Source organism: Ipomoea nil, unplaced genomic scaffold, assembly GCF_001879475.1.
Source record: "Ipomoea nil cultivar Tokyo-kokei standard unplaced genomic scaffold, Asagao_1.1 scaffold1310, whole genome shotgun sequence".
NCBI classification, from domain to species: domain Eukaryota; kingdom Viridiplantae; phylum Streptophyta; class Magnoliopsida; order Solanales; family Convolvulaceae; genus Ipomoea; species Ipomoea nil.
This window is the reverse complement of record NW_017617738.1, coordinates 1,093,482-1,118,194: the sequence shown is the minus strand read 5'-3', so window position 1 is coordinate 1,118,194 and position 24,713 is coordinate 1,093,482. Positions and strand designations below refer to the sequence as shown.

General features: G+C 37.6%; 1 protein-coding gene across 1 annotated transcript; it reads right to left on the bottom strand.

The window, feature by feature from the left end:
- Nucleotides 1–9,462: 9,462 nt before the first annotated feature.
- Nucleotides 9,463–24,641, bottom strand: LOC109185064. The gene is made up of 9 exons (XM_019335060.1): nt 24,509–24,641; nt 23,835–23,962; nt 21,697–21,823; nt 20,938–21,014; nt 20,307–20,372; nt 20,067–20,141; nt 19,902–19,966; nt 11,044–11,126; nt 9,463–9,491 (listed from the first exon to the last, which is right to left on the bottom strand). The coding sequence occupies exons 1-9, from the start codon at nt 24,639–24,641 to the stop codon at nt 9,463–9,465; spliced, it is 783 nt and encodes a 260-aa protein (XP_019190605.1).
- Nucleotides 24,642–24,713: the final 72 nt, after the last annotated feature.

The following is a 24,713-nucleotide window of genomic DNA, read 5'->3' as shown; positions in this document are numbered from 1 at the left end:
TATGATACCTGGGTATACACGGGTTGATATACTTGACAATTCCTCTGTCGGTGGTATTGCTACAAACAAATATGCCAATCTACCTCGTACATTGGTAAGTATTGACTCACACATTTTAAGTCATTATACATACTTTAACATTTTGTTATAATTTTTTTTAAAGAAATAATTTTCTGTTTAATTGCAGCAAGATTATTTTGCGCGATATTTGCACAGGAAGATGTTGTACACTACTGCAGACGCACTTAAAAAGGCTCTAACAACAAGACTGGATATGAAATGTAGAGATCAAAAAAACAAGGATGACTGTGGTGTATTTACAATGCGCCACATGGAAACATACATGGGCACTGGATCGTCTGATTGGGACTGTGGCATCAAGAAAGGAAGGAAAAAAGATCTTGAACATCTCAGGATCAAGTACATTGCAGCGATTTTAAATGCTGAAAATAACGAATTGTCTATTGAGAACAAGAAAAAAGCTGGTCTTGAAAACAAATAGCCCACTTAGTATTAGTTTATGTAATTAGCAAACATTAATATATTTTTGTTATATAAAAACCTTTTGTTACTTTAAGCAAATTAAGTTATATTTTGACGCACAGTACAACTTGCGTGAGTACATATCTTAATGTGCGTTCATTTGCATACTAAAAATATCATGGAAAATAATAATTATTAAAAACAAAAACAAAAATTTAAATAAATTAATGTGCGTTCATATTCACCATTACGTGCGAGTTACTAAAATACAACGTGCGCGACCTCACGTCTTGATGTGTGTTCGTTTGAGAACCAATTAACAAACCATTACTCTAATATCTCTTTAATATGCGTCTCATATCTCTTTAATATGCGTCTCATGTTTCTTTACTATGCGTTTCATATCTCTTTAATGTGCGTCCGTCCGACTAATACTTCAGTGTGCTTTTGTGTTAGTTTATTTCGCGCATTGAACTTAAAATATCACTGTTCTTTCATTTCAAGCAAATTTCGTGCACTCCGGTTCTAAGACAACTGAATTAGTACTCCACAAAAAAAAAAAAAAAAAAAAAAAAAACAGAAATCTTCCTACCTTCGCGTTGTTCAGTTTCCAAACGCATTTTTCAAAAATTTTACCGATTACAGTCGTCGTTCTCCATTCCAGGCTTTTTTTTAACAACACCGCAGACATGGCGTCGCAGGGAAATGCTCCACAGTCTCAAAAATCTACTCAACTAGCAACTACTGTACAAGGTAAATTCGACCCCCTATTCGTTCCAATAATATCGTTTAGTGATTAATTTCTCGCACAGTATGATTTGCATGTTTATTTCAAAATTATACAAAATAAGGTCTAAATGCAAAAACAACGCCATACTAGTTCACGCACATTATGAGTTAAATTGCTGCAATTTATATACATATATATACTCATTGACGCACACTGGTACCTAACTGCACGAACATCTTATTCCTGCGAATTGATTTTCAAATTGATACATAAATGTTTTAATTATACACACACCTTAAGTAATGCTTGTATGCAATTTACTTTACGTCTTAACGCATATTAAGTAATAATATAACGCATAAACTATACTCACCTAACGCACATTAGATTTCAAACTCGCTGAATAAGTTATAGTTACACGCATATACTGTACTATCCTAACGCACATTAACTTTCAAAACTCTCATATCTTTATGTTTGATGAATTATGTTGTTTTCCTTGTGCAAACTATATTCAACTTAATGCAGATTGATTATGCATTTAACCATTCTTGCATTTTGCAATCAATTTATATATTTTTTTATTCATTTATTAATTTTTTTTTAAAAAAAAACAATAGGTAAAAAATGCAAAAGCCAACAGAAATTAGATATGGTTATTGCTACATCCTCTGGGGGGATGTACAGGTTGGAAAACAAAGACAGAGATCAAAAAATACAAACCAAGAAATTTATGACGGTGTGCCTGAAGTTAAGAACAGGGGATCATCAGCTAGGTTGATTTCTGCAATCAAAGATTTTAGCCCTGAACAACGGGCTGCAGTCAAGGATATCGGTTTTGGTAGTATCCTTAGCCTAGAGATTATAGAATTCCCAATACAGCTGAGCTACTGGATACTCCACAACTATGATCTAATGGACGACACCTTGAGCACTCTGGTTCTAAGCTTGATGTGACAGAAGATGATGTTGAGTTTGCCTTAGGCTTCCCAAGGGGACCATTTGAAATTTCATATGAGAAAGACAGGTGATCTCCCACTCTCCCACTGTTCTTGGATTGGAAAGCCAAAATTCAACCAAAAAAACCAAGCTCAGTGCTATATGGTGAGGCTATTAAAGCATTGATGGACTGCACTGATGGGGGAGACTGGTTCAAGATCCACTTCATGGTCATACTAAGCTCTATGTACATTGATGACCCTAAAAGTGGATATGTTGGTCCACGCATCTTGCAGGCGTTGAATGATGTCACCAAAATCCATGATTTCAATTGGTGTCGCTTCCTATTGCAGAGATTGAATACTGCAGTACTTGCTTGGCAACCGAACCCAATTGGTTATTTCCCCGGGTCCCTCCTGTTCATGCTTGTAAGTCTTAAATGTGTATTTTTTCTATTTAAAATACAAAACATAGTAAGTTATGTTGCTAAAATTTGTCATTTGTATTCATGTACATTATGTTGATCGTGTTCTGTTACAATTCCATAGACCTATTAAAAGAGCTATTCCAGCTTTAATAGGATGGACAACTAAACATTTAAAAGACCGAGAGTTGGAAGAGTTTAAGTCTGGGGCTTTTGGACGAGGCAGAATAGATAGACGTAATCCCCATTTTGTGCCACTCAAACAGATTCAGAAGAATTTGATAGTAATGGTCAACCAGAAATGGAAGTATTGACATGTAGTCATCAAGAAGCATTGCCACCTTTTTCTACTGTCAAAGGTCAAAAACAGACTGAAGTCCAACATGTGCCCCTTGAAAGAGTGAAGGGGTGTTCTTCATTCTATGATGTTTTTGTTTATTTTTATTCAAACTACTTTCACTTATATTACTGAATAATTGTAAAGCACATTATGTTTCACCATCACACATACAATAATTCATGTGCATGCAAGTTAAAGATTCTATTCCACGCACATTATGTCATAACCGTACGCACATTAATTCTTACAACATGAATTCTGCACTGGTTATGCACAATCTCTGCAAAGGTTTTCTAATGAGATGGTAAACCTGATTGACTACTCAAAAAATTCACCAGCCATGTTTGAAAACAATCAGAATGTAAAAAACCTGCATTCAATGGCTATAAAGGCACTCAGTCCTATTGTTCAAGGCGTGCAATCATGTCTCTCCCAAGAAGAGCGAGAAGCATTTAGCAGCCAAGACTCCTTTTGGGGCGATCCACAAACATATATTGCAATTGACCTTGCAATACAAAAAAGGAAAGAGTATTTGGAAGAACAGCAGTTTGAATTTCGCAGTTTCGACCTTTTAAAAACACCAATACCAAGCCCCACTTGCAGCAATGCCGATAGTGCTACAGTGACCCCGGTTGTCAATTCCAATCCAAAGGAAGCACAGACAGCAACAAGTATTTCAGATGAGGTTTTAAATATTGCTGCTTGCTATGTTATTGATGATCTTCAGCAGAATACTTTGGATGGGAACAATAATGACAAGTTTAAGTCTCGTGACGAAGATCACCATGCTGACAGTACTCTTGCCACAGAATTTGAAACACCTAAGATTCAGAATACAAACAAGACAAGTGTTAACAAAGCTGCAAAGGAAACAACAACACCTGCTGAGGGGAAACTGCAGAGACACTGTGTGGAAAGCAAAATGAAATATGCAATGGACTCTCCATGCTTTACAATGAAATTGAACTTCACTGCACCGCACACTCCTAATGAAATCATGCTCAACAACTGGGTTTATACCGCCAATTATACAAATAGGTAAGTTATAGTTGAAATTCCTATGTATGAAATGAGTTTCATAACATGTTAGTGTTTCCCGTGTGCTATAAGATGTTAATAATGTGTCTTATACTTATTGTGCCTGAGATTTCTGATTAATATACGTTTGTGTAATTCTTAATGTGCGTTTTTGTAATGCCTAATGTGCGTGAGATTTATGCTTAATGTGCGTCACTGTCTACTTAGCGCGAGTTGTTGTGTGAGTTGTTAACACTTCAAATTGCATTATTTGTGTGCTTAATGTATGTGAATTTTGTGATTAAGGTGTTTCATTCTTGTTCCTAAGATGTGTGAGTCTTATACTTAATGTGCCTGAGATTTCTGATTAATGTGCGTTTGTGTAATGCTTAATGTGCGTATCTGTAATGCCTAGTGTGCGTGAGTTTTATACTTAATGTGCGTCAGTTTCTACTTAGTGCAAGTTGTGTCAAATGTTAAAACATTAAATTGAATGATTTGTGTGCTTAATGTGCGTGAGTTTTCTGCTTAATGTGTGTGAGTCATGTTTTTTTTTTTTTTTTTTTTTACTTCATATATGATATTTTTTGTAGGTGTGAATTTGTTTTTAAACATGGAGAGAAACGTTTACTGATGATTGAGTTGAGGTCATTGAGGAAGGGTGAATGTCTAGAAACTGGTGTTTTGGATACTTGGGCTTTAATTCTAAATAGCATGGAGACCTACACCTTTAAGTATCCTAATAAAAGAAGATTCTTTTTCTCAACAACACCAGTTGTAAGTTATTTTATTATTGATTTACAATTTCATGCACATTAACAAATGTCTTGGAGCACATACTGCATTGCTGACAAGATTATCATACTCCTGTAGGCATCTTCTATTGTGTATAAACCACCTGCATACAGTAATGATCAACTGTATGAAAAGTCTCAAGAAAGTATTAATCATGACATTGACATTGCTACTCGTGACCCTACAAACTATCGTTTGGTAAATTAAATTCTACATACTTACATTACATTTGAATTTATAACTTCTCCGAACTAACATGTACAAAATGCAGTTCTTTTTCCCAGTCATTGCAACTGATCAAATATATGTCATCTGCATTGATTTGGATGTTTATCACACATCCATACACATACTTGACAACTCTTCTGCTGATGATGCTGATATTGCCAAATATGGTGATATACCATTTCTTTTGGTGAGTACTAAATCACACATATTAAAACATTTTATGAAGTGTAGTTTTTTCTGTTTTTAATGCTTTTCTATTTATCTGCAGAAAGACTACTTTGTGAGATATTTGAACCAAAGGGATTCATACAGTGCTACAAACAGACTAAAAAAAAATTACACCTCAGCGAATGCTAATGCAATGGAGTGATACCGAGAAGAAAGACGATTCTGGAGTATTTACAATGTGCATCATGCAAACATACATGGGAGATGACAGCATTAAAAATAAACAATCAGATCTTGCAGACCTCAGGGTCAAATACATAACAGCAATTTTAACTGATGAAATCAATGAACTATCTCGAAAAAAAACATGCAAAATGCTGGTATTAAAGACGAAAAATTGTGAATATTTTTTAGTGTTAAAGGTTTTATGACATTACAGTAGTTCAGCATCTTGATATAAACTCCTTTGATTTTCAAACACATTAATATATATTTTCACGCAAATTATATGTGGCATGGATGCATATTAAAAATCACCTTATTAATTAATACAATTGATAATCATAATATGAATCCACTTAGCATTGAACATGCTTTTTAAAAAATTTAATGTGCGTTCATTTTCGTCATAAATAAGTAATTGAAATAAAATAAAGAAAAAAAATAAACATGAAAACTCTTAACATGTTTATAAACCAAAGTTAATATGTGTTGATATTCGGTATTAAAAATTACATTACAATTTGCGTAAGTTCATATCTTACTATGCGTTCATTTGCATAATAAAATAACATGGAAAATAATAATTATTAAAAACAAATAAAAAAAAAAGAATACAAATTCAAATAAATTAATGTGCGTTCAAATTCACCATTAAATGCGAGTTATTAAAGTACAACATGCGGGACCTCAAATCTTGATGTGCGTTCAGTTGAGTACCAATTAAAATAAATCATCTATCTCTCATAACTCTTTAATATGCGTCTCATATCCCTTTAATATGCGTGCCAGATCTATTTAATATGCGTCTCATATATGTTTAATATGCGTCTCATATATGTTTAATATGCTTCTCATATATCTTTAATGAGCATCGGTCCGTCTAACACTTACTATGCGTGCACGTATTACGCAGTGTGCTTCAAAAATATAACTTAACGTGCTCCATTTTCATAACCAAATAAACAAGATCAGTTTTCTGAGATGAAAAAAGAACAAATGTAGATCCACGACAAATAAATACTATATAGCGACAGAGAATGGAAAAAGATTTGGAAACACCAACAATGGACACTGCAATGCTAAACGACCGAGAGAAGATAGACAACTGAACGATTCTTTGAAAAACAAAAACAAAGTCGTCGGCAATGCGAACGACGATGGAGAACAGCGATGAAAGTTAATTTATTCAAAATTACTAATTTGTCCCTCCGTACGCGAATACAATAAAAATACGCGAATTTAGATCTTTGAGATCAACGATGAAGATATTTTAACATATTAAAAACGAACGGCAGCCTTACAACCGCACATCCGCACCTAATAGTGCTAAGCGCACCAGAACCCGAACCTCTATATATATATATATATATATATATATATATATATATATATATATATATATATATATATATATATATATACTATTTTGTCAACTTCACGAGATAAGTTTTACCGGTTAAAAATGTCAAGTTACCATTAGTAAACAATATTGAATTTTCATGCCATTTATTTTTATCTCAGTCAATTATTATTTTGTTGTCACCCAACTTACCAAAATAAACAAAATTAATGGATTCAATATGGATATTCATAAGATATTCATTCAACTTAGGATATCCCCTTCCTTATAAAAAAAAAAAAAAAAAAAAAAGAAAAAGATATTCATTTAATTCCAATTAAAAACATAACATTCTGCCACATTTTAACCCTCACGGGCTGTTTGAGTGGTGCAGCCCTGGAGGCGCGGAGGTGGTCCGGCGTGGCGCCGCCGGCGTCCGCGGAGCAGTTTCCGGTGACGGTTACATCGCCGGAAAAATCAAAATCGACAGCCTGGTCCAATCTGGTCTCGCGAGACCAAATCAGGCATCAGTTTGGTGAACAGCAGGCAGATAGGAAGCCAATCCACGATCTGTTCCCGAAAATTTGTTCTGATGGCAACGAGAGTCTACCTCGCGATGATGCGAATGTGAAATTTAAGAAGAATTGTCCAGTTGTAACAATTTCAAAGATGGATTGGATGAATCTGGTGAAATCGGAGGAGAAAATCTCCCTGGTGGGGCGGTTTGCAAGGGATCGACCGCCTCTTGACGTTCTTAGAGTTGAATTGCGAACAAGTCTTCGTCTAGATGGGGAGGTGCAAATTGGCTCGCTAGATAGAAGAAGCGTCCTTCTGAGATTCTCGTTAGAATCTGATTGCAAAAAGGTTTGGCTGAGGAATCAGGTGGTAATCGGTGGGAGTCGCATGTGGATTTCGAGATGGACGCCGGAGAGAAGTGTGAGTCGGGACTCTCCTTTTACTCTGGTATGGATTCAGCTACCCCTTCTGCCCTTCCATTTGTTTAATTTCGAGATGTTTTCTAGAATTTGTGCTCCAATTGGAGATGTTGTCGCGTTGGACTCGGCAACGGGAAGGAGAAGCCGGCCAAGTGTAGCCAAGGTGAGAGTAGAAATCGATGTCTCAAAACCTGTTGCTAATCGTATTTGGATAGAAATTGAAGGAGAGGAGGGGGAGTCTTCTGGCTTCTGGCAGACAGTTGAGGTAGAAAAACTCACGGTGTATTGCTCGGAGTGTGGCCGATTTGGCCATGCTCTGGCGTCTTGCAGGAGAACTGTTGGATCAATAGGGTCTGGGAGGAGAAACAGAGAGACGAAGGCTGATGTGGATTGTATAAATGGGAGCACAGAAGCTGCTCGACGTAATGTTGAGCAGAGAAGGGAAGCTCTGCGAACTGTTGAGAGCAAGGAAGCAGCTAGGGTTGAATGCCTAGAAGCTGTTCGACATATTGCCAAAGAGGGTGGAACTCAGGGGCCTGAAACAGAATCTGGTCTGAAAGGAAAAGAGAGAGTAACTGTACAAGTTGCCTTGAAGGAGAATGAATAGGACAATCTGGAGTCTCATATGCAGGGTGCTGCTGCGACAGAAGAATGCATAGAAGCTAAAAAGAGTGATGATGTTGGTCTGGCATCGATGGCTGATGAAATTATAGAAGAAGCAGCTATGGGGCTGTTGGATGAAATAGCAGAAAAAGTTCTTCTAGAAGATGGTCTGTGTAAGAAAGAGGCTAGAGTCATGGTTGGGAGGGGGTGTTCGAAGAAGGATTTGGCTGAATTTTCTGTGAAGGATCTATGTAAAATCATTGAGAGTATGAGCTCAAGCAAAAGCAGATCAAGTGTGAAAAAGGGAAACCTGCTTGTACTCCTTATTCGAATGAGAGCTCTGCAAGTTCAAAAGGATTGGAAATTTCACAGAGTGCCTTGAGTTCTAGTCCGGCCTTAAGTTTTAATACTTGGGCTGAGGAATTAAAGGCTAAGGCAAGGGAAAATAAGGATGATGCTATGGTTCAAATAGTGGAAGATGCAAGACAGGATGTTGTAGCTTTCTTTAAGGCTGCTTTTGAGGATATGGGGAAGGAGGAATATGATGCAAATTCAGATGATTTGGTTCAAAAGGCAACAGACATTTTCATTAATAAAATGGCATCTCAAGCTGAGGATACTACCTCGAGTGGGTCGAGTAGGAAGGGGAAGACTTGGTATCGAGGGGCTGTGGTAGAGAAGCTTCAAGACCTTGTGGATAAAGATGAGGCCTTTGCAGCTGAGACAGATGATGCTGTGAAAGAGGTTAATTCATACATGCACTCGGTTTATGATGAAGTTAAGAGAGAATACACTGAGGAAAGTGGGGTGATGTCTTTGAAGGCAGTGCAAATGTTCTGGCACAAGGTGAAGGGTAGACCAGCTGTGATGAAAAGACTTGGCATGGGCACCATGCTGGGATGTTTGATGATCAAAGACCCCAAACTATTTGGTGGTGCACTCTGTGAGTGGGCCACTAGGCTCGGGTAATAGCCCAGGTTTGCCAACAGAATGATCCTTGCTGGGAAATGATTACTCTTGAATCTGTATGTTTTGTTAAACAGAGATTTTATGGGTTGGCAGAATGAGTTTGCAGGCTCCTGCTGGGCTCTAACAAAATTTGAATGGGCTGAGAATGAAATTTGAAAGGAACAGCAGCTTCTGAACTGCATAGGTGGTGAAAGATGATTGCAGATGGGCTCTCTGAAGGTCTAAGGAGGCAAAAATGGGCTGATTGGTTGGTTAGATGGAGCCCTCTGATCAGAAAATGGTTGCTGCAAATAGCTTGGCTGCAATTGCAACTTAAAGCTTAATAGTGGAAAGTTGTGATTGCCATGAACTTGATCTCATCTTGAGAAGTGATGCTTTGTGAGAATGAAATTAATGAGGAATAAGGAGGTCCACCATGCTTGGTGGTCTCATGGTTGTGTTCTATGGAAATGGCTGAGCTCATAGCTAAAATCTAAGGGGAGGGGCTGCTGATGTTGAGCTGCATTTAGTAGGATAGAATAATAAAGGGGTCCATCAAGCTTGATGGACCAAGTCTAAGAGGAATGAGATCTAATATGAATAAGCTGCAGGTGCAGCTTGGTGCTTGAAAATGGAATAACTGAAATGGGTGTTGCAGGAGATTGGTTGCTAAAACTGAAATAGCTGTTGAATAAAAATGGAGGGTTCACCTAGCTTGGTGATCTGAAATGGGTGTTTGCTAGATTGGAGGCATAAGGATGGTCTGTGGAATTAATAGCCTTTTGGAGGAATTTGATTTTATTCAATAGGCATCATTTAATCTGAAGGAGAATTGGGCTGGGCTGTATGGAGTTAATTTGGCTCTAGAATGAATATGCTTTGGGCTGAAGTCTGCTAGGCTGTATGGGATTTATTTCCTTGGGCCGGTTTTGTGGCATTTTAGATGGGGCTTTGTAGCTGGGACGTTTAGGCCTTTTGATGTTATGAGAGGCCGTGGGCCTCTTTGGCCTTTTGGGCCTTATTTTGTTAGCCCAATTGGGCCTTTTATTCTAGCCTTCTATGGCCTTTTGGTAGATTAGGCTTTATGCCGTTGTAGATGGCAAATTATGCTCTGGACCCGTGTCCACATTGAATTGTGGACACGGGCCCAAAACGACGTCGTTTTAAAAAAAAAACGCGTCATTTAGTTAAAAAAAAAAAATTCGCGCGTGTTTTGCCGTTAACGGCGTTATTTTTTTTGATTATGAATGTACAGTTATGCCGTTATGAATGTACAGTTATGTCGTTATGAATGTACAATTATGCCGTTATGAATGTATGAACACAGAGCTCTAACATTATGAACTTACAATTATGAACATATATAGTGATAAAATTATGACCATGGAGCTTTAAAATTGTGAATATAGAGCTTCGGAAATTATGAATGTACAGTTATGAATCTACAGTTATGGAGTTATGAATCTACAGTTATGAGATTATGAATCTACAGTTATGGAATTATGAATGTACAGTTATTGATCGAATTATGAACAAAGAGCTCTAACATTATGAACTTACAATTATGAACATATAGTGATAAAATTATGAACATAGAGCTCTAAAATTGTGAACATAGAGCTTCGAAAATTATGAATGTACAATTATGGAGTTATGAATGTACAGTTATGACGTTATGAATGTACAGTTATAGAGTTATGAATGTACAGTTATAGAGTTATGAACGTACAATTATGGAGTTATGAATGTATAGTTATTAATATATAGTAATAAAATTATGAACATATACTTCTATAACAAAGTGATCTGAAATTTAAAAAAAAAAAAAAAAAAAAAAAATAGAAGAAGAAAGGAGATAAACGGCACTATTACCTGTGTCCAGCAAGCATGCTGGACACGGGTCCAAGGCATAACGATTGGTTGTAGATTTAGTCTGCTTTGGCCTTGTTGTCAATCTAATCATGAAAAAAAAAAAAACAATATTGAAAAAAATCGATACTACTTGAAATACTCATGTATCTTAAAATGTTTAATTTGAAAATCCTTATTACTTAATTAGGAATGTAATAGAGCTAGTAGCATTCAAAAAAAAAATTAGGAAAATAATAAATACTTAAAACGTGTCTAAAAATCACTGAGCTGTATGTACGCAGTCGGCAAATTTTAGTATAGACCATGGTCCAAATCGCTGTCATTTTTTTTAATGAAAAAAAAATAGCAATCGTTCCATGTACTTAATTATATTTATATAATATATTCTTTTTTCTTTTATTTTTTTTTCAAGATAAAATCTTTATCTTTATTAAACAACGGAGAAAGAGTCTTACAATTGACGGTCCAAAAGTGACCAGAAAACATACTGAGCCCATTTGGTCCTATGCTCAAAAGAATAATGAATGGAGAGAAGAAATAAATAAAAGAGGATGCTGAAATGGAGGCATAGAATCCCCCTATCGGCACCACCAATTTCCGCAGAATCTAGCAGCATAATGGCTGTTTCAATGGTAGCAGCCTGTACCTGCGTGCTGCCATGTACTATTGCGCCACCATGCCGCACCACCACAAAGTTGCAATGTCGCGACTCTGTACCACAATTGTGACACCCCAAAAATCCACACTCCAATCCATGAATTAATTGAGTAATTAATTCTAATTCTTTTGAGGAATTGATTCCTAAAATCCTGATTTTTAATACTCAAGGACTAGTATTTGACTAGTCAACCTTTAAGTTGTGTTGTACCTTGTGCTTAGAGAGGAGTTCCCTTGTTCCTTACACTTTCTAAGGGTTAGTAAGGGTAGCCTTGTCTTTTCACCAATTAAAATATGTGATTCTTCAACGTCTTGCTCTGCATAACTGGCTCCCTTCGGCACATTTCCACACTGTCGGCAAGCTACTGGCCAGTCTCTTATTCAGAATTTGAACCAAGATGGCCTTTGACCTTGGGTCATGGATCTATTTTCATATTTTCACTCTGATTCACCCGAGAGAACAAAGGTACGACTGCCCTTTCCTAATTTGATCTTTGGAATTCTTACATCACAGGGCCTTGAGCCTATGACGAGTGAGGTGATCAGTCCGACCCTTCTCTACACAGTGGACCGGCGTATGTTGATTGGAGAACATATCTGTGATGTTACACCTAAGAAGGCATAATATATTTTAATATAGTTTGCTTTATGGACTAGTTCTTCCTAGTTTGTAGGATTAGAATATTTCTAATAACTGTTCATAGATTTTGGTGTTTCAGTTGTATGCTTGGCTATTTAAGCCCTCTTTCCCTGTTCATGAAATACATTCTTCATTATATCTCTATATGGTATCAGAGCTATACTCTAGCGAGGATAAAATTTTTTTTCTTCCCTTTCACATGGCTTCTTCCTCAGACACCCATGTTATTCAACTCAATGCTCCCACTAATCTTCCCATCAAATTAACGCCATCCAACTTCCAAGTCTGGAGATGACAAGTTCAGGCTTCTCTCATTGGCTTGGGTCTACTTGGCTATATTGATGGCACAACCCAGGCTCCTACACAGTTCTCTGACACGGCTCAAAAGGAAATCAACGCCGCGTACACCACCTGGTTTAGACAAGATCAAACCATCTTAAATGCTATTTTAGGGAGCTGCTCCGACACGATTCAACCATTGATATCATCGGCGGCATCATCGGCAATCGCATGGGACCGGTTAACGTCGACATATGCCAGTTCCTCACCATCTCGTATTGTGTCTCTCAAAACTAAACTGGCTTCCAATCCCCAAAATGGCCGCCCGGTGGAAGAGTTTGTCGATGAAATGTTCACCATTGCTGAATCGCTTGCACTTGCTCAACATCCAATCAGTGAGCAAGACCTGGTTGTTCATATCCTCACTCAGTTAAACGAGGAGTATGATCATGTTGTTCCTGCTCTGCGTGTGCGACCAGAACCCATCACCTTTTCTGAATTGAAAGACGTGCTTATTGAATTTGAAAGACAACAACGAAAGAAGGATGCTGCGAGACAGTCTATGGTTGCTACAGTAAATGTAACACAAAAGCAACATGGGTTTTCAAATTCTGGCCGGAACGGTCCCAAGTCAAATCGAGGAAACAATTGGCAGCATCCTCACTCTCGGAATTTCAATCAACAGCGTCGGAATATAATGTGTAAGTTTTGCAATCTTATGGGACATGAGACACGTGAGTGTCGTAAGCTGCAGCGATTCCTACGTGATAACAATGTCTCTCTAGACGCAAGGTTTGGCACCAAACCAATGGTGAATACCACCATGGCTACTGCTGCATCCCATTCTGCTGCTCATCATCAACAACCTTGGTTGTTTGATTCTGGTGCATCCCATCACACCACTTCAGACCCATCGCTACTACACTCTGTTACTGAATATGGTGGGCCAGACGAGATTCACTTGGGTGATGGTACGTCTTTGTCAATATCTCATACTGGTCAAACCATCCTCCCTACATCTACCCGTGGTTTATCCTTATCTAATGTTCTTTGTGTTCCTCAATTACAAAGAAATCTTGTCTCTATCTCCAAACTTTGCAAGTCTAACAACGTTTCTGTTGAATTTTTTAATACGCATTTTGTTGTGAAGGACCGATCCACAGGGGCGCTGCTTCTGCGAGGGAGGAACGTGCATGATGTGTACAGTGCTTCTCTATCTTTTCCACCACAAATAAATGCGGCTATCAAGTCCACTCTCACAAGTTGGCATCACACTCTAGGTCACCCATCCAATAAAACACTTGCTAATGTGCTCAGAAGTGCCAATATTTCCCTACGGCCTAATTCTGATTTTCATTGTAAGTCTTGCCTAAGTAACAAAAGTCACAAGTTACCATTTTATAATAATTCCATGACCAGCACAAGACCACTTGAATTATTGTACTCTGATGTTTGGTGTACTAATCAAAAGTCGGTCGATGGTTTTAACTATTATGTGATTTTTGTAGACCATTTTACCAAATATATCTGGTTATTTCCGTTGGTCAAAAAATCTGATGTGCACTTTGTGTTTTGTCACTTTAAAAATCTTGTTGAAAATAAGTTCAAACACAAAATTGTCACTCTATTTTCAGACAATGGAGGCGAGTTTCTAAAGTTAAAACCGCTGTTAAACTCGTGTGGCATATCTCATTTTACTAGTCCCCCGCATACTCCAGAACACAATGGAGTGTCTGAACGTCGTCATCGACATATTGTCGATACGGGATTAGCCTTGTTACATCATGCTTCTATGCCTTTAGAGTTTTGGTCACACGCGTTTCAAACGGTAGTCTATCTTATTAATCGACTGCCTACTTCTATACTCAATGGTTCAACTCCTTTGCATGCGTTGTTTGGCATAACGCCGAGATACTCTAAATTAAAACCATTTGGGTGTTTATGCTTCCCTTGGTTACGGCCTTATACCAATTCAAAAATACATCCCAGGTCCAAGCCGTGTATATTTTTGGGTTACTCTACTACTCAATCTGCCTTTAAATGTCTAGATCGCGATACAGGTCGGGTTTATTTGTCGCGTCATGTTCGCTTTGTACCCACTGAGTTTCCATTCCAGGCATTGACACGGACATGTACTTCTCCCGCAGAAGCAGCTGCTACACAAATTAAAAAGGTAATACCTTATCAAATTTTTGGGTCATCTCCATTTACTTCTATTGCGCCTACTCATTCTGTCCCCTCCAATCACAACTCTCCAAGTGACACCCATTCTCATATAGCAACACACCATTCCCATGCAAGTGAAATACCCATGTGTCCAGCCTCACCTCTACCTTATCCTATTCCGACGCAAACCACAACAGCCCAGTCTTCGCCAGAAATTCCCACGCCAACCGCAGTAGCCCAGCCCTCTACAAAAATTCCCACGCCACAAATCTCGCCTCTATCTTCTGTTCCGACGCCACAAACCTTTTCCCAGCCAGGTGAATCTCCCACGTCAAACACTGCCTCCAATCCACCTACAATACCGGTGCTAGATGCGTCTGAGTCCGCCGAGTCTATCTCTCAGCTGGCCCCACCTGCTCTAGAATGCGCTGGAGAGGTTGCGCAATTGCCTACAACCAGACGGTCGCAACGGCCTCGAAAACCCAATCCTAAATATTATAATCCAAAGTTTGTTAATTTGACTTCAGCACATACCTTAACTCCTTTGCTGGAGCCGACTACTGTGAGCCAAGCGCAAAAGTCAGCTTATTGGCGCAATGCGATGACTGAAGAGTTCCAGGCATTACTCAAGAATGAGACGTGGGAGCTTATTCCCCCAGGGTCTCAACCTCCAATCGGGTGTAAATGGGTGTTCCGTATTAAACGGAAACCGGATGGGTCTATTGATCGGTATAAAGCTAGATTAGTGGCGAAGGGGTATTTGCAAGAACATGGCAAGGACTATTTTGATACATTCAGTCCCGTTGCTAAACCTGCAACAATAAGAATTGTGTTATCTATTGCGTTGACACATAATTGGCCGTTACGACAACTAGATGTGAATAATGTGTTCCTGCATGGAACACTTATGGAAGAGGTTCATATGAAACAGCCCCCGGGGTTCTGTGATCCACTGCGACCGAAACATGTGTGCCGTTTGAAAAAGGCCATTTACGGTCTTAAACAGGCTCCCCGTGCCTGGTATATGGCATTAGCGTCATTCTTAATCTCTTTTGGATTCAGGAAATCGCGGGCGGATTATTCCCTCTTTATCTATCAATCTTATGATATTATAGCGTATTTTATGGTGTACGTGGACGATATAATATTGACAGGAAGTTCTCCGTCGTTCTTGAGTCACTTTGTTAAATCCTTGTCAGCCCGGTTTTCCCTCAAGGATCTTGGCCCGTTGCGCCACTTTCTCGGTGTTGAGCTAATTCCCACTCCCGCGGGTATTTTCCTCTCTCAAGCTCAGTATATTACGGATATTCTCACAGAATTTCACATGCAGGATGCTAAGTCAATTTCCACTCCTGGGTCTGCTACTGAGCTACACAGTGATGACGGTTCGGCCTTGGCGGATGGCACTCTGTACCGTCGTGCTGTCGGGCTCTTGCAATACCTATCCATCACTAGGCCTGATGTTAGCTTCATTGTTAATCGACTGTCACAGTTTTTGAATACCCCAACCTTGTTGCATTGGCAAGGGGTGAAGCGTGTGTTACGCTATCTAAAGGGCACTGTGTGTCACGGCCTGTTTTTACGGCGAGGATCAAGTCTGAATCTCACTGCCTTTTCAGATGCAAGCTGGGGTGGAATCCATGATGGAGGACGATCAACGACAGGGTATGTTGTGTACTTGGGTTCTAATATTATTTCCTGGCGATCGGTTCGTCAGAAAGCAGTTGCGCGGTCGTCTACCGAAGCCGAGTACCGTGCTCTTGCGAATGTGGCAGCTGAAATAGTCTGGTTGCAGAACTTACTGCTTGATTTGGGTATACGGTTGTCCACTACGCCGGTCTTATATTGTGATAACATGGGGGCCACTTATGTGTGCAAAAATCCCGTCTATCACTCCCGAATATAATGAAGCACCTTGCGTTAGACTTTTTCTTTGTTCGTGACCTTGTTGAGAATGGGGCCTTACATGTTCATTACATCCGCACACAGGATCAAGTCGCTGATATGCTCACCAAATCTTTGCCACGCCGCGCTTATGAAGGCTTTCGCTCCAAGTTGGGTGTCTCTGATGGATCCACCATCTTGCGGGGGCGTAAGAAGGCATAATATATTTTAATATAGTTTGCTTTATGGACTAGTTCTTCCTAGTTTGTAGGATTAGAATATTTCTAATAACTGTTCATAGATTTTGGTGTTTCAGTTGTATGCTTGGCTATTTAAGCCCTCTTTCCCTGTTCATGAAATACATTCTTCATTATATCTCTATAACACCGGTGACTGCATCCTCCAATCCTGAGACTGATACAGTGGGTGATAACTCGCCGCATGCACGAGATCTTCAACTCTCTATCCAATTGAAGGCAAGAGTCTATGAGCTCGAGACCGTTCATGGAATAATCGCTAAACAGTTGACAGGGGCTCGTACAGAACTAGCCACTGTTCTTCTTCATTTAAGCCTGACTGAGGCCTCTGCTGCTGCTCCTGTGAAGTCTGACAGTGAGACTCCCTCCAACGCTTGATCTGGCTTTGGCTCTCTATTGGCAAAAAGGGGGAGTATGAACTCAGGGGGAGTTGTTTGTATTTTTGTGTACCTTCTGGCCCTGGCTGGGCGATTGTTTGTCATGGCACCTCCTTTTGAAGAATGTTTTTCTTGACTTTGTTTTGATCCAGCATGACATGTCTGCTGTGTTTTTATTTCTGCAATGTAATCAAATGTTGGGTGGCTTTATGATAGCCTATCTTAGTTATCTCAGTTCTTATGTCTTTCTGTATAGTCGAGTTGTTTTGCCAAATAATAGTCAAAGGGGACGTTTGTTAGTGTTTCAATTGTTCAAAAAACCCAACTTATAATTGGCAATATTATTATGGCATACTAAGATAGGATTAGTTCAGTGTCTGTTTTGTTCCACAGAGGACTGATCAACCAGATTCAACAACAGAAGGACTGACACTAAAGATCTGTTTTAGGAAACTGTTTTCCTAAATGTTGTACGCGGTTTTACAGAAGTCAGATTTGGAAAGAAGATCAGCGTATCTGCTTTGGAAAGGTATGGACCGAATCCTTAAGATTACATTCTTCAAATATCGTCCTACCATCTACAATCAAAGACATCTATGGAAGGAGTTCCCTTTTGACGGAACTATAAGTATCCTCATTCGAAAAGAATTAGGGTTACGACTTTGAGAAAGAAGAACAACACTTCACATCAGTTTGATGAGATCAGATCTTTGATTATCAGGCGTCTTCTCAATACAACGTGTTCATGGTGATTAAGATGACGAACTTGAGAAGAATCACTGCTGCTTAAACGAAAGGACACTGTGATCACACTGTTGTGGGAACAACTGTAAAGAGCGTCATTGAAGTGGACTGCATCAGAGTGGGCTCTCCAAGTGAAGGGATTTCATTGGACTTCTGTATGCATGGCTCTCCATCTTCAACAATCCACTAAACCTGTGTAGACTGGGTATGTACCTTGTGTGGGGCACTTGGGTAAGATTATTGTATATCTACCTTTGTACATCGGATTATGATTTAGTGGATTGGACGTCTACGTGATCGTCCCCCAGACGTAGATACACAATGTGTCGAACTGGGTAAACATTTTGTGTTGTTGGCTTTGTGGTGTTATCTTTTCTTTAATCTTCACTATGATTTTCTGTTACTGATTGAATTCATCGCTGAATCAATCAGTCCTTTTAGTCAGTCGATTAATCCAGTTAATCTGTTTAAAAAGAGAAAATGCAAAATTACAATTATTATTCACACATACATATAACATTCGCTTTGTGTAGAATTTGCTTAATACAATCGATGAGATTTAATTATATAAAACATTTTTAGGAATACTCATAATGACTTGAATATTCTAAAAAAAATTTAAAAATTCTAAAATGTTTTTTCTAGATAAAATAACATAATATACACACTTTGGTATAGGTCTATTATTAATTGATGAGATTTAATCACATAGCACATTTAAGAATACTCATACTGACTTGAATATTCTTTAAAAAAAAAAAGGCCTAAAAATATTATTTTGTTTGGTATATTTTATTGTTTAAATCTTTGCTTTTTCATAGTCGTTGCACTGTGTACGTACAGCTACAAATTTATGTCGGGCATCAGAATTGAAGAAGATTATAATATTTTATATATATTAATTTGATTGTTCAGTAGTACAAAAACAGTCATTCGCGTTCAAAGTTAAGGCTAATTCGCGTCCAAAGTAGCTGGGACGCTGATTGTATATACAATTAGCGTCCAAAGTAACTCTGGACGCGAAAAATGATAATTCGCGTCCAAAGTTGAAGTACTTTGGACGTGAAAAATGATAATTCGCATCCAAAGTTGAAGAACTTTGGACGCGTATAGTATTTTTTTATTAAAAAATAAGCACTATACGCGTCCAAAGTTCATGAACTTTGGACGCGTATAGTCATTCTTTTTTTTTAAAAAATTATTTATTTAATAAAACTATCAATATTTTCCTGTACATTCCAGCATAACTATCAACAAATAATATACTTCAACATTAATCAATTTACAACACACCAAGCTTCTTCTCATATTCAAGAATTAAATTGCATTACATGATTACATCAAATATTTTAAAAAGTTTACTCATGTTTCTTACAAACAGTGAACATATTAACTTTTCACTTTGAGAGAATCTCAACACAATTGTAATGAACTATGGAAGTCATATGAACACTGTTATAGTATGAATCTGATTGACTATTTTTGGCTGTGTCTTGGGTTGTTGGTTTTTCAATTGGTTGAAACTTAATGCTAGACTCTAAATTTTTCATTCTGTGTTCATTGAAGATTTGGAAAATAAATAGTATGAATTTTTCCTCCCCTTCCCCAAACACACAGACTGCATCTGTATATCATGATAATCTTAGCATAATTTGAACTGCATCTATATATACTATATGATGCTAAGGCTATAACAAATAACAAAAAAAAATGCCATTTTCCTTAGAATATTCATCTCAGATAAATGCCATCCAACTTTCATGCCTCTAACAAATAACAAAATAATAATAATAATAATAATTACTGATTTTCGAAAAAAAATTTAAAAAAAAATTAAAACTAATACATATGCACCTGTGACGATGAACAGAGCCGGCGGCCGGATTTGGAGTTGACTTGTCAATCTCTGTGCTTGGTACCTAGAATAAATGCATAGGAGTTGAGAGCCAATCCATTAAACAAAACACACACCTAATCACATGTTAAATTAAAGAATCCTGCCTGTCATGTGGGAGTTACCTTAAAAGAAATGATCTCATATGGTTCTGCAGCAAACAAAAGATATTGATATCTTTTGTCAAATGGCTGGATTTTCTGCCAATAAAAAAGAAATAAATAAAACAAAGTTAAGCATACTGTTAAAATATATAAAGAGAATTCTTTGCACTTACATTCAAGGAAATTCTGTGATGAGTATTAGTATTCCATGGAAAACACTTTAGCCCTTCAAAATACAACTTCTATAAAGATATTACAAACCTGCTCAAAGGAGGACATAAATCTATGCCTCGGCTTTGTATTGTCTTCAATCTCAGGATATTCAATCTGCACCAACCACCAAAGCCACTACACATGTCAGCATCTTCTGGAGCAACATAACCCAATAAGGAAAAACAAAGAAAAAGCATATATATTTGTTGATCTAACTCCTGTTCTCATGGGCTCGTGTGAGTAGGAAACAAAAAATATCTATTCTAGTTCTATCATCAGCTATGGGGTCGAATCTAAGAGAAATTCTAGAGAATGTCTGCTATCCTGAAATTTTTTTATCCTTTCTGAGTGATAAGGAGAAAAAAAAATTGGGTCAAAAGAAAACGCCATTTTGGAATTTTATCAACAATTTGCTTGCGTAGACGGGGATCCAATATTTTCTGAATCCTTATGGAAGGAATTACAAAAGAAATTTTTTCAACAAAGATGTGAATTGGGAAGGATTGGTCGACGAAACATTTATTTCTTTACAGAGTAAAGATATTGGCTGGTCCAACACTTGTTCTTGTGGAGTAAAGCCAACTAGAACCAAGAATCTAATTACAATAAGCATGTTTTACTCTGGAATGTTATACACATCAAGAATGTGGTAAAGATTAGAGAGAGAGAGTAGCCAAACCTGAAAAAGGAGAGATCTTTGTTTTGTCTCTGGATCAAACTGTTTTGTCACCCTATAGCCAGGCCTACCAATTTTCACTGCAACACATAGTTATACTTCTAAGTAACCAAAAGTACACAATAATAGATTTAAAATTGAAAATTAAACTATTCATTTTCATTAATACTGAATTTTCTCCGAGGCAACTGACAACAACACAGTTTAATGTCCTGCTTGGATGAGCTTATTTGCAGCAGTTCTAGTGCTTGATGTTCGTGTGAATTGTGTCTTACTATGCTTGTATAGGCTTATGAAAAGAGCTTGTGACTTTTGAAAAGCCCTTCTGAACTTATTTGAATAAGCTATACTAAGGAGCTTATCAAGATAAGTTTAAAAGGACTTTAAGAAGCAAATAGAATTGGCAACCCCATATAAACTGTTTCAAACTTGGTGAAAATTCATAATTTCATATGTTGTTTATAAAAACTGGCCCTAGAACCTAAGAGAGAAATAGAATGACGAACACATAACGCAGCTTACAATGAAAACAACCACAAATATGACTCTATGAGCAACATCAGCCTGAACATAGCTCAAGAGTCATCAAAACCCTATATCCAAAACCCTAAAACTTTTTCTTATTGAAATTGGATAGTGATACGGCTAGTACATAAATTCTCTGAAGTAATATTGCTAGCACTAATGAATTTATGAGTGAACAGAAATGATAATGGAATATAAATTGAAGTTAAAAGGAGAAGAAAAAAAAAAAATCTATACCGGTCTTTTTGAGCGAGACTTTGCGTTTATGAGGTTGCGGCTGAGCAGGCGCCTCCTTGGCTTCGCGGTGGCTGGCGTGCGAGGCAGCAGCGGTGGTCGGCGTCCTACTCCTTTGAGCGGCGATGAACGGAGGTTATTTGTTATGGAGAGCGGCGATGGAGAGCGCCGATGAACAGGAGTGGGAGATGGAGAGCGCCGGATGGCGGGTCGGTCGGTTTGAGAGCAGGTTAGGGTTGGAGAACTGATCGATTGCAAGGGGGAAGGGATTAGAAAGATAATTCACGTCTAAAGTCCTCAACTTTGGACGCGAACTAAATCCGCACTTAATTATTCGCGTCCAAAGTTGAAAACTTTGGACGCGAATTATTTTTAAAAAAAATAAAAAAAATTAGATAGTGGCAATTTAATTACAAAATTGCCACCGCACTACACATTCGGCGTCTAAAGTTAAAACTTTGGACGCGAATTATTAGATTTTATTGATATTTTTTGTACTAGTGGTTGTTGGTCTCGATTAGTAAGGGATTCAAGTCCACAGGGGAGAAAGGGGAGGGGGGACTAATAGACTTGAATGGATTTTTTAAACTTTTATTCCTTAGCTCAAGTAAACTTTAACCTTAGAATAAATTGAGTATGTAGCTGAAAATAAATGTTATTCCCTTTTTAATTTGTTTGCACTTGTTTTTATGATTTAAAAACTTTATGTTTGGTAAGCTAGTGTTGAAATGTAAATTACAATAAGTATAGAGAGAGAGAGAGGGGTAGATAATCTACATCCACTCTTCTCCGACTCAAGGAAGATTGCACTATATATACACCCAATAGTACAATAAGATGGGGGGGGGGGGGGGGGGGGGGGAGGGGGGCTGTGCCTTGATCATAAAACCGGCCACAATTCTCTAGGTTTTTCACAAGCTACACTTGTTACTCCGTCTCTTTTTAGCTACTAATCCTAGTTGAGATAGATTGTTTTGAACATAGGTTGTTCACAATCCCCAACTACAAGACTCAACGTAGGAACGTATCATTATTGCGGTAGTCTCTTGAGCATGATATTTCACTTGTAGTGTTAGCTCTCTCTTCATTGGCCCCTAGATATCTCTTGTAAGCCTTTTTCACTTAGTATTACATGATCTCAAATATTGCCAATTTGAAAATTTATCTGTTAGAGGGAAACAAATTTATAGACAATTTATCCATCAGGTTCATTTATATATATATATATATATATATATATATATATATATATATATATATATATATATATATATATATATATATATTGACAAGTTTGAAAATTTGTCCATTTGGAGGAAAACAAATTTCAAACATCTCTTAACCTTAGTGCAATGACTGTGGTTAATACGGTAAGTTGCTTTTTGATTTGATTTCTAGCCATCGACACAACTTTATCTCTACACATTCCTTTTTACTCTACACCTTTTGTCTAGGCCTTTTTAGGAAATCATTCTTGGATGTGTACTTAAGACTTCTTACTCCTAGGTAAGATTCTTCTTGTAACTTTGTATTTTGAGGTTGTTCACTATTTGCCCAGAAAATGTTCGAATAGTAGATTACGAGAGGTCACTAGTACAGAATTACAGATACGCAACTATTGTAAAAGACATTTGGCAACTGTTATACAATAGTTGTTGCTGCCAGGCTTGGACATTACCGTTGTGTAACAGTAGCGTAATGTCAGTAATACGCGACCGTTCTTGACTGAGAACGATCGCGTATTGTATTTTTATTTTTTAATTCTTTTTTATTCGAAGGTATTGCGTGACCATTCTAGCCTTAAATCAACAATCCGCTACTGTTCTCAATACTGTTTTAAAAAATAATTAAAAAATATTTTAAAACTACATTCATTTTGCATCGTGCAATTCACACACAACCATCATGAAATTACTACAGTACTTGCAAAAAACAATAAATAAAATTATAGATTTATAGTTTTAAATTAAAAATAATTGAAAATTACTAAAAAGAAAATAAAATTACAACAAATTAAGAATCAAAGAACCTCATGAAGACTTTCAATTCTTCTCACATACAGAATTCTTACCATACAAAAGATAGCAGAAATTTTTATATCCATAAATTAAAACATCTGAGGAGAGTGAAGAAACGCTTACCACATCTTTAGACAAAGGTACATCATCTGATTTGTGTCTCGAGTGTTCACCATGCCGACCAGAACCTGAAGCATTTCTCCTAGAAAATTCTTCAACAGCACCAGAAAACCTGTCTCGAATATCCAGACCTGCAGAATCAAAATATCAAATATCACTTGTTATGCAATGGTCCAAATTTCACACAAAGGGTCCAGGTATTTGGTGAAATGGGCAAAGGGTCCAGGAATTTGATGAAATGGGCAAAGGTCAAATATCGAATGATTAGATTTTGGTAAAAGCGAGATAACATTTGGTAAACCCAAGCCCATAAAGTCAGAGATATCAAGCACCCATTGTTGCAATCAATAGTCAAAATAAAAGGATCCGTCCAAATTCAGAAATATTGACAAGTTTAGATAAGTGCCTATATTGCATTTTTCATTGGCATAGTAAGTACCTCTATAGGAGTTAACATCTTCTTCTCGCTGATTTTGTCATATTTCTGCTTTTTAGTACCAGCTTTTAATCCCTGCCAAGGAAGGCTGAAGCAAGGAAAAACAATGCATAAAGCTCTGTTGTTATGTCAATAAGATCAAGATATACATTGGGAAGAGAACTCCAGACAAGAACGAAGAAGAAAAGGTAGCAGATGTGAAATAAATTTCAGCTTAAGAGCTCAATTGCTCTATACTTACAAGCTGCAAGAAGCATATCATCATGTACACAGATGGTACCAGACATGACAAGACCAAAGCCAAACCCGAGGAAAATATAGCAGGTGTTAGCCTGTATTTCTAGGGAAGATAGGATGATGAAACTTGGCATCATCCCCTTTTTCTTGACGGTTAATTTCGTTATTTCCCGCTTTCTCTAGCTTCTAGCTTCTAGCTTCTTCTGATG

Coding starts and splice junctions, on each gene's coding strand:
- LOC109185064 (XM_019335060.1), bottom strand. CDS start 24,641: ATGATGCCAAGTTTCATCATCCTATCTTCCCTAGAAATACAGGCTAAC. Junction 23,963..24,508: donor TGATATGCTTCTTGCAGCTT/GTAAGTATAGAG, acceptor TTGATTCTGCAG/GTCTGGATATTCGAGACAGG. Junction 20,373..20,937: donor AAAGATCTCTCCTTTTTCAG/GTTTGGCTACTC, acceptor TGGTTGGTGCAG/ATTGAATATCCTGAGATTGA.